At 51.6% G+C, this 10620-nt stretch overlaps 1 protein-coding gene across 1 annotated transcript; it reads right to left on the reverse strand.

Annotated features, from left to right (window-relative positions):
• Positions 1-4467: 4467 nt before the first annotated feature.
• Positions 4468-6959, reverse strand: LOC125552783 (uncharacterized). The gene is made up of 3 exons (XM_048716455.2): positions 6695-6959; positions 6237-6527; positions 4468-4751 (listed from the first exon to the last, which is right to left on the reverse strand). The coding sequence occupies exons 1-3, from the start codon at positions 6716-6718 to the stop codon at positions 4704-4706; spliced, it is 363 nt and encodes a 120-aa protein (XP_048572412.1). The 5' UTR covers positions 6719-6959; the 3' UTR covers positions 4468-4703.
• Positions 6960-10620: the final 3661 nt, after the last annotated feature.

A 10620-nucleotide genomic window follows, 5' to 3' on the forward strand; every position in this document is an offset into this window, starting at 1 on the left:
TGGGTCTCCGGATCCATGTTCGGATGAGGGCCGAACTGAGCATGGCCCCCATCATCATTCTCCATGGGGGTCTGTTCCCCCATGTGTCCGGCGGCCGAGGTGTCGCCCTCCGGCGCCGCCATGATGGCCTCCTGAACCTCTCCCTGGCCCGGGAAGGTCCTTTGGGATAGCACCTTGTCGTCTCCCTTGGCCTTGGGAGAGTAAGTGGTCGGCAGTGAATCGCTAGCCGTTGCTTTCGAATCCAACGAGCCTCTTGATGAGGATCGCTGGGAGTTGTCGTGGGTCGGACTGCAATAACATGATTAGTCATATAAAATACCATAAGGTGGAGAGGCTGGATAAATGGATGTGTGTGGGTTCCTAGTACTCACGATGCGGCCAGGGGCTTGTTCCGGGGGCGCCGCTCCGGACTGCTGTCGACGTCCCACGCGGAGTTGTCCGCGAGAGGGCCTTTCCCCTTCTTGGGCGCCTCCGCCTCCAGATTTGTGGAGGCCACCCTCTTCTTCCTCCCTCCATCAGGGGGAGATTTGCTCTCTTCCTCCTCCTCCTACTCGTCATCTTCGGCGGCAGAGGAGCGGGTCTTGTCTTCAGACGTCACGTCCGAACTGCCCTTGCGGTGCGGGCCACTCCGGACCCCCTTGGCCTTCTTCTTGGCCTTCTTCTCCGGTGCCGTATAGGGCGCCGGTACCAGCATCTTCGCCAGGCCCGGGATGACTGGTTCCTCGGGCAGCGGAGCCGGACACCGAATCCGCTCCGCTCTCTCCGTCCATACCTGAAATAATAAAAGTTTAGGTATCCTCCTTGAAGTAAACAAGTAGAGGGTGTGTTAAAGGCTTACCTCGTTGGCAGGGTGGGTAATGTCGTGCCCACGGTCTGAATCTATGGCCGGCGGCGTCTCATTGCCTTTGAAGAGCAACTTCCAGGCGTCTTCGTGAGTGGTTCCGAAGAGCCTTTCCAGAGCTTGGTGCTTCCTCAATTGAATTCCAATAAAGGGCGGCTTCGGCTTTGGCACGGGAGAATCCGGCGAACTAGCATCACCTGGATTACGTCGACGAGCTTGATATCTTTATCCACCATGCTTTGAATGCGCGTTTGCAGCGCTATCAGCTCATCTGAGGAAGACCAATTTGGGCCCTTCTCAATCCAGGAAGTGAGCCGCATCGTAGCTCCGGAGTTGAATTCGGCAGCCACAGCCCACGTGACGCCACGAGGCTCTGTGATATAGAACCACAGTTTCTGCCACTCCTTGACAGTCTCCACGAAAGTACCTTTTGGCCAGATGGCATTGGGCATCTTGCTCACCATGGCGCCTCCGCACTCCGCGTGCTCGCCATCCATCACCTTCGGCTTCACGTTGAAGACCTTGAGCCACAGGCCGAAGTGGGGTTGGATGCGGAGGAAAGCCTCGCACACGACAATGAATGCCGAGATGTTGAGGAAGGAGTTTGGGGCTAGATCATGGAAGTCTAGCCCGTAATAGAACATCAGCCCACGGACGAAAGGGTGGAGTGGAAACCCTAACCCGCGGACGAAATGAGGGAGGAAAACCACCCTCTAATTGGGCTTCGGTGTAGGGATGACTTGCCCCTTGGCCGGAAGACGGTGGGCGCTTTCCTTCGCCAGATACCTGGCCGCCCGAAGCTCAGTGATGTCCTTCTCCTTGACGGAGGAGGCCATCCACTTGCCTTGACCTCCGGATCCGGACATGGTTGAAGTGCTTGCTCGAGTTGGGAAATAAGAGAACTTGGGCGCTGGGGCTCAAGGATGGAAGGGCAGAGGAAGAAGGCGTGGGAGAAGAAAGGGAATCCTTATCCCCTTATAAAGGCAGTGACTATTGAACGCCTCCCCACTCGCCTTGAAACTCGCCTATTCCCAAGGGTTGTGTGAATGACACGATTGGGTTACCCACGCCCGTATTGATGAGAATCCCGCAATAAGGGGATACGATCTCTGCTTTGACAAGACATGCCAATGGCAACCACGTCTCGAAACATGGGGCGGCAGATGAAAAACGGTTCAAAATTGTGACCAGACGGACGTGATGTCATGTTGCAAAAAATTGTCAGTGGATTGGACTCGTGGATTATTATATTCTCTGCGGTTGTGTGTGGTGTGTGTGTTACAGGTCCGGACACGACCACTACGTCCGAAGACTGTTTCAGAGTTCGGAAGGAGGAACCCGCCTTGCAATGCCGAAGACAGATCTACGCGTCGGATACCTTGTCATTGAAGCCAGGTTCAGGGGCTACTGAGGGAGTCCTGGACTAAGGGGTCCTCGGGCGTCCGGCCTGTTAGCCATGGGCCGGACTGATGGGCTGTGAAGATACGAAGACCGAAGACTGCACCCGTGTCCGGATGGGACTCTCCTTGGCGTGGAAGGCAAGCTTGGCGATCAAATAAGTAGATTCCTTTCTTTGTAACCGACCTTATGTAACCCTAAATCCTCCCGGTGTCTATATAAACCGGAGGACTTAGTCCGGAGGGAGGACAATCATTACCATAGTCATACAGGCTAGGCTGTTAGGGTTTAGCCATCTCGATCTCGTGGTAGATCAACTCTTGTAATACTCATATTCATCAAGATCAATCAAGCAGGAAGTAGGGTATTACCTCCATAGAGAGGGCCCGAATCTGGGTAAACATCGTGTCCCCTGTCGCCTGTTACCATCGACCTTAAACGCACAGTTCGGAACCCCTACCCGAGATCCGCCAGTTTTAACACCGACAACGAGTACAACAATTGGGATGGTGAAATTTAAACATTGTTTTCATGCGGCAAATTGCACATCTCATGAGCTAGCGAAATTTATTTTTTGCAATAAAATTTCCAAGAATTGGGTTGACGAAGCTCTAGGTTGTGTCATCAACAGACTGGTGGATGATTTACTTCTGACCTAAGTTAATAAAGCTAGGGATGATGGTCTTTCCTAAAATAAATGTAGTTGGAGAGGCTTGGGGGCACAAACCTTCTCAAGAACAAGTGATCTCTGGCCATATTCTCCTTGAGCCTTAGCAAACCAAGCCCAAACTCGACCACCAAGGCCAAACTCGACCACCAAGGGTACACGCTACAAATCTCCGTGTCTCAGGGATGGGCAAGTCGTCCATCACTGCACCAGTGCTAGGTGTCATGGTCTAGCTCGTCACTAGTAAAAATGTATCAGTGAATGGCTCCGAATGCGAACCAACCTGTGGTTGTATGGTTAGATGGACAGTGGTATCCCGAACCCATCACGGTCCAAGTCCTGGTGCTTGCATTTATCCTGAATTTATTTCAGGATTTCCGGCGATACACGTTCAGTGGGAGGAGACATTTCCGTTGACTATGAGGCGCCTACGGATCCTTCGTAAAATCTTAGGATGATATGCCGGCTCAGCCTCTCGGAGGTGCTCATAAGGATAGGGTGTGCGTGTGTACATTCATAGGGGTGAGTGTATGCACGTATATATGAGTGCTTGTGTCTGTACCGTGTTCAAAAAAAATGAATGGCTCCAAATCTCCCCCCATCACTATAGAGTATTTATGGATATGAAACACCATAAATCACCAATTGATCCCTACATATCATTCTTAGGTACAAATTGATCACAAAATATCATTGGCTCTGCTGTCTTTAAAGATCATAAATCCATATACCCTACAAAAGACACCCACCATCAAAAAAAATCTCGACATAACAGAAGAACATAAGCTATACTACTAGGGTAAGCAGAAGGCCCTTCATCGACGTTTTTTAAGGCACCATGGCAATTTTGTTATCATGATACTCTTTTTACAAAAAAAAAATCCTTCCTTTTCCATTATATCATGAAAATAAACTTTAAGTTGGAATGGCAATTTTTTGTAATTTTAAGCCATTTTCCCCATCAAATTCATGCCGAACTTGATGGGATTTTTCACTATATAGTACTACATCATTGCTAGTTATTTTGTATTTTTGTTTTAGCTATTTAAAGTCATGTCTAAGTAAATTGGGGCATTGGGGGTCGCGCTACAAGCTGATCGAAGCGAACGATCGCTTCCCAAAGGAACGATTCGTTCGAACGCCAGCCCCATATCCCGGCCCTTTGATGAAATGCTACAAAGCACAGATTCGTGGTGGCCCGTTCAGCTTGGACATAGGCCACATAATATTCACGAAAAGCATCGAGGCCTTTGTAATATACTCATAAGTCTTTGCAAAGGTCGTCGGTCCCCGTCACGTGAGATTCGCCGCTCTCAGCAGTGGGTTTGATCATGAGATTGAGTTGTTTGATGACGCATTCTCCAGGACTAAAAGGTGCAGTTTCAGCATCTGGTCCTGGGGAAAGCAGAGGAGAAATTGGACGTTTGCTTGAAGCTAGGGGAATCACTCTTTACTTTCTTCCAAGATGGACGTGTTGGAGCTGTTAGGGTTCCTGGTGGCTCGATGTCGAAGTATTGCCAGTTCGATGTGAGGGTGTTCAAGATTATCACACCAGATGCCATTTCTCGCAGTGAATATTATTACTACTAGGCAAGATAGTAACCTTGACATTCACAAGCAATCTGTTCCCCACATAAAACCGTCTGGTTCTCTAAACAGGTAGCGTCAGGGCGTGGAATTGTATTACACATTTCGTTCATTGCAAGCTTGACCAAACACCAAAGGAGCCTAGGCTAAATTTGCTAAGCCGCTTCATGCTGCGGTACCTCGACGGAGGGCGGTGGCAGCAGCCGGTCTTCAGGCCTTGATGCAGCACTGGAAATAGCTCAGGAACCTCTTCCTTCCCTGCATCAACAAACAAATTCCTTCCAGGTCATTACATTATACTACATTACATGTATGTAGCCATCAGCCAGGTGATACGGCAAGAATATAGTACGCCACAGCTGAAGTTCAAGCATAACTTTATTTTCCCTTCTTTTTTTGCCAACTAGATAACCAGGTTGCGCGACAGCGACGCCTCGCAGGATTGCAGTTCTGAAATGTTGTTTGCCAAACTATGGTTGGATGAAGGTTCGGTGTCAACCAATTTGTGCTTTGTCATAAGGAAAGGGAAAGCTAATGTATATTTGGCCAAGATTGGCACCAGCTTGTAGCAAGCTGTACGTACAGGGCCGTTGATAACTACTAATTCTCGGCTTCTTCAATCCTATTTTTTGCCACTTCTCATCATGCATTTCATTTCATACCTGCAAACCTTAAAGGGAAATCAGCCTACCGACTGACTCGACCCATCATTAGTTCGTTCTAATCATCTATCGTCAGCTGGGATTCCTAACATAATTAATTGGATGTCCCATGGACATCGACATACTAATGCATATCAGTCATCGCTTTATCGGTACAGCCTCTGAGAGGCATACACATATCGAGTAACATATGATTAGGAAAATGAGATGATCTGTCCTTGCCAAGCAGCTGTGAGCTGTGACAAAAGCAGTAGATGCAAATGGTTGGAGTGGCCGGTGCTACGGGTCGATATATCTGCCGACCAACCTATATCAGCTGAACCGACTCCACTCATTGTCGATGCAGCTGCGGGTAGACGCCCTAAACATTGCATAGGGCCCATCACCATCATCTAAACTTGCTTAATCATACACCACTACCCCTGAAACAGAGGCGGCGGTTCGACTTTTCGGTGTTGTAGTACGTACTTGTTTTCACCGGTTCATCATAACAGGCTTTGCACTTGCAGCTCAGAAGAGCCATCAGGTAAATGCAGAGTAACAGAATGGTTATCAACATGTACGCCGTGACACAGAGTCAGTTTCACTCGCTTGTTCTCTCTTTTCCTAGCACTTCTTTGAAGTACTTGGCACATGAAAACATGTGTATAACTAAGATATTAACTAAATAGCCGGCACTTGTGTGGAATTAACTGCTGTGTTCCACCGTCCACGGTCAAATTATCAGTGCGTTGGAGTACGAGTTTGACCCAGCAGAGCCCCATGGCTGCTGCTGTTCAACAAGCAACGAATATTATACTGCTATCCGCAGCAGCGCCGCTTACTGAAAGTATACTACGTAGTTAAAGCAGAAAGTCCGAATCTTTATGCTACTACTAGTTCCGGGTCAGCTATGAACACCCGAATCGAAATGGAGAAAAGTTTCCTCTTTCCTTTTTTTTCCTTTTGACGAAGCGGAGAAAAGGTTGTGGGCATGGGATTCCTCCTTGACCGTTGGGCGGCGGCTAATCGATGACTTATCAAACTACCAGGCCGAATAGTAAGCAACAGGGAGGGAAGAAGAGCGAGCGAGCTTGCTTACGGTGGGCGAGTGGTCGCGGCCGTGGAGCGGGCCGTGGTCTTTGGCCGGAGCGCCGAGCTTGGTGGGCTGCTGCGGAGCCTTGGCGGCGGGCTGCTGCTGGTGGTGGTGCTGCTTGTGGTGGGCGAGGAGGTCGTCGTCGCCGCCGAGGCTGGCGCGGGAGAGCTCCTTCTTGTTCTGCTTGCGCATCTCCCGGATCTTGGAGAAGTCCATGGAGTAGTCCGGCATGGCGCCGTTCTTCATGTCCCAGTCCCCGAACGCCGGCACCGTCATCCACGCCGTCGCCCCCTCCCCCTGCACCACACGCACGCACGCATCCAAATCTTCTATCAAGCCACCACATAACCAGATCGCGAGGAAGGGAAAGGAAACCCATGGATGAACTCTCGCAAGCAGGAGGATTCGATCTCTCCGCACGAAAGCCGGAAGGATCCGTTGGGGGGGATGGGAATTGGGCTCACCTCCTTGTGGCTGTCCTTCTCCATGGACGATCTCCCTCTCGCGGACTCACGGATATTTTCCTCTTGTGCCGCCGGAGCTGTGGAGCAGATTTGGAAGCTAAGCTGAGCAAGAAAAGCTGGCTAGATGGAGCACCACAGCACAGTGCGGGACTTGTCTACTCGTAGCTTGGATCGGATGAGAGAGGAGGGAGGGAGGGGTGGTCTCTGCAAAACTCCAAGGAAATGTGTGTGGACGGTGACTGGGCGGAGCAAGGAGATCGACGGGGCTGTACTTATATAGGTTGACGGCCAACGCAAAAAAGAACCAAACTTCTTGCAATTCACACACACCCCCAGCTGGTAATCAGCTCGGCTGACGCCCACCACGGCCAAACCCCAGGGCTTAACCAACCCCTCCGCCGCTAATCATTCCCCTGTCTAAAATAACTTGGCAATTTGGGCCGCGATTAGTCTATGGCCGCGGCCGCCCGTGACGCTGTGGATGTGGTGCTACTGCCCGTTGTGCGGCACGCGTGACGCGTCTGCCGTCTGAGCGAGGACACAGCTGGTGGCACGTCGACGTATTGATGTGCGTGGGGTGTCCCGGGCCCACCGGCCAGTGGCGCCGCCCACTAGCTGGCTGGACTTCACACGGCTTTGGGATAAGGCTTACCCGGCTTTCTTTCTTTCTGGCCAGGGAGCACGAACGAAAAGGCGGCGAGAAAGGTGGGCGGCTCCGTGTGTCCAGCTCACCGGAGACGGGGAGTTCGCCTCATCTCCGTTGGCCTAACGCGTTGCGTTGGGCGGGCGGCAGCTTGCAGAGAGAGAATGTGTGGTGTGGTGTCGATTGGGGTTTAGTGCGCTGGCGAGCTCTGGATGGGAGGGTTTGGAGGTCCGGTTCTGAATAAGAAACGTTTTGGGAGTATAATCAGCTGACAGTTGCGGACACCTGCCGTTGATTCGGGCGTGGATTATACTATGTGCTAGACTTCGCGGGCAAGGGATTCGGTTGCCAAGGCAATGGAGCTTTGTTGGTTGGGAACACAAGATGCTCCGAGCGACTCAGATGTTAATTGGTGTGAAACTAAATGACTCGTTGCGTCCATCGCGCAAAGGCCAATTGCAGCCACGAAGCAAAGCAATCTATGAACAACATGTTTTCCGAATGAATGATCCGTAAAGTGTTTGCATTGATCAATAGTAAGATGGATAATGACGTTCGGCGTTGCCCCACCCACACAGGGTGAGGCTGGGTCCACCCTGTCAGCGTCGTTCGCGCCCTGTCGGGTTGTTTGGCTCGCGCAGGCGCTAGCCCGGGAATTTCTTCCTGCTTGGCTACTCGGTTGTTTTCAAGGGTACTGTCGGTGTCAAAACCGGCGGATCTCGGGTAGGGGGTCCCGAACTGTGCGTCTAGGCCGGGTGGTAACAGAAGGCAAGGGACACGAAGTTTTACCCAGGTTCGGGCCCTTTCGATGGAAGTAAAACCCTACGTCCTGCTTGATTAATATTGATGATATGGGCAGTACAAGAGTAAAACCCTCCGGTTTATATAGACACCGGATAGGGTTAGGGTTACATAGAGTCGGTTACAATGGTAGGAGATCTGTATATCCGTATCGCCAAGCTTGCCTTCCACGCCAAGGAAAGTCCCTTCCGGACACGGGACGAAGTCTTCAATCTTGTATCTTCATAGTCCAGGAGTCCGGCTGAAGGTATAGTCCGGCTATCCGAACACCCCCTAATCCAGGACTCCCTCAGTAGCCCCTGAACCAGGCTTCAATGACAACGAGTCCGGCGCGCAAATTGTCTTCGGCATTGCAAGGCGGGTTCCTCCTCCAAGTACTTCATAGAAGATTTTGAACACAAAGGTAGTGTCCGGCTCTGCAAAATAAGTTTCCACATATTGCCATAGAGAGAATAGTATTTACACAAATCTAATCTGCTGACGCACTCCGTAGTGTGACATCACTCCACGGCCAAGCTTTTATTCGAACCGTTTTACTGTCCCATCTCAGCGCGTTATGCGAGGCGGTTTCCTTGGCACGTCTTGTTAAAGCAGAGATCGTGTCCCTTTATTCCGGGATTCTCATCAATACGGGCGTGGGTAACCCAACCGCTTCTAGGACTCCTAGATTATAGGCAAGTCCAAGCGAACACGGAGAGGACGCTTGATATTCACCCTCTTTATAAAGGGGACAAGGCTCTTATTTTTCCTTCCCGTGCTCAATCGAATCCTTCCCCCACCTCAAGCTCAAACGCCCGAAGTTCAGGTCAGGTGCTCCGAACCTCCAGTCATGTCCGGATCTAGCCTTCAAGGCCGATGGGTGCCTTCCTCCATCACGGAAGAAGACATAAAAAGCTAAGGGAGGCCAGATATCTGACCGCCGAAATTCCGCATCGGCTGCCTCCCCGAGGGCAGGCCGTCCCTACCCCCGAACCCAACGAGAATGTCGTGTTCGTCTCCCACTTCCTCCGAGGTCTAGGCCTTGCTCTGGATCCTTTCGTCAGGGGTTTGATGTTTTATTACGGGCTAGACTTCCATGATCTAGCTCCGGACTCCTTTCTTCATATCACGACATTTATCGTCGTGTGCGAGGCCTTCCTCCGGGTTACCCCTCACTTTGGCCTATGGCTCAAGACCTTTGAAGTGAAGCTGAAGATGATCGAGGGGCAACATGTAGTGTGTGGAGGTGCCTCAATACGCAAGATGACGGGAGCTCCGTGGCCCAAAGGTTCCATCCCGGAGGTGTCTGAACTGTGGCAACAGGAGTGGTTCTATATCACGGCTCCTAGAAGCGCCAAGTGGGCGGCCGCCCCTGTTTTCCGCTCGGGCCCTCCACCACAACTGATGTCATGGATCAGCAGGGGTCTGAGTTGGGGTCCAGCCAAGGACATGCCTATACTGCAAAGCCGCATTCGAGATCTCTTCAATGGAGATTTCAGTTTGGTTGCGGTAGCACAAGTTATGCTGGTTCGCCAAGTCCAGCCTTGCAAATGCCGGCCCCTTCGCTTGTGGGAGTTCAATCCCGAGGGACCGCGTGTCATTCAAAATTTCCTCGGTTTGACACACGAGGAGATGTACAAGTCATTCTTCGGACCTCAGGTAGAGTGTCCGAAAATCACCGAGGACGTGGCCTGAGCAGTACCCGCACCGCCGAACAGGTAAGGAATCTTCCGGCCGAACATACTGTCTCTCATTTGTTACGATGTTATTTCTGAGAGTTCGCTTTTTGATCAGGACTGGCTAGCAAAGGCAAAGTTGATTCGGTGTTCGGCCCCCCTCCCTGAGGGTTTGGAAAATCCGGTCCTGGAAAAGATGCTCCAGATCGCACCTTGCCCGGAGCCCTTGAAGGAAGATACCGCGGAGGACAGTAAGGGCGAATGCGGGCCCCCAACGCTGCCTATTCTAACCGAGGGAGCGGGCGTCTCCATGAAGGAAGACGACCGGAAGAGGAAAAGGACTGCGCCCGGGGATTCGGAAGCCGAAGCTTCCAAACAGGAGAAGAAGTCTCCCACCGAGGGTCCTGCCTTGGGGGTGCTGTTGCCGCACAAAGTCCGCGGGGGGATCAATTCTTCCGCGAGTCGTAAGTGACCTGGAATACTTTAACAGTACAGATGTGCCATCTTTTTCTTCTAAGAAAATAACCACCGCATATATCTTAGCAGTTCGAGCCTTAGCCCCTCTCGAATGAGCTCGTCTTCGGAGGATCTTCTTCTAGAGATGATGGAGAGTGAAACGCCTCCTCCAGACTCCTCCGCTCTGGAAGCGGGCAACCCTGAAGTGTCGTCGCGGAGGGCCTCTCTGAGTCCGGTGAGGCCAGAAGATAATCCCATTGGCCCCCGAAGCTCCCAGTGTCCGGCTCCCGAGGAGAGCAGACAAAAGAGTCCGGCACCGTCTAGTGTGCGATCGGATGTTCTGAGGGAGTTGGTGGGGCGAGCGGCCATCT

This window comes from Triticum urartu, chromosome 4A, assembly GCF_056163025.1.
Source record: "Triticum urartu cultivar PI428250 chromosome 4A, HENAU_Tu73, whole genome shotgun sequence".
Taxonomy (NCBI): Eukaryota; Viridiplantae; Streptophyta; class Magnoliopsida; order Poales; family Poaceae; genus Triticum; species Triticum urartu.

Bases quoted from the DNA above. Each gene is read 5' to 3' on its own strand.
- LOC125552783 (XM_048716455.2), bottom strand. From the start codon at position 6,718: ATGGAGAAGGACAGCCACAAGGAG. The intron at 6,528-6,694 runs GTGAGCCCAATT...CGTGTGGTGCAG, and splicing joins AGAAGGACAGCCACAAGGAG to GGGGAGGGGGCGACGGCGTG. The intron at 4,752-6,236 runs GTAAGCAAGCTC...TTGTTGATGCAG, and splicing joins GCCGCGACCACTCGCCCACC to GGAAGGAAGAGGTTCCTGAG.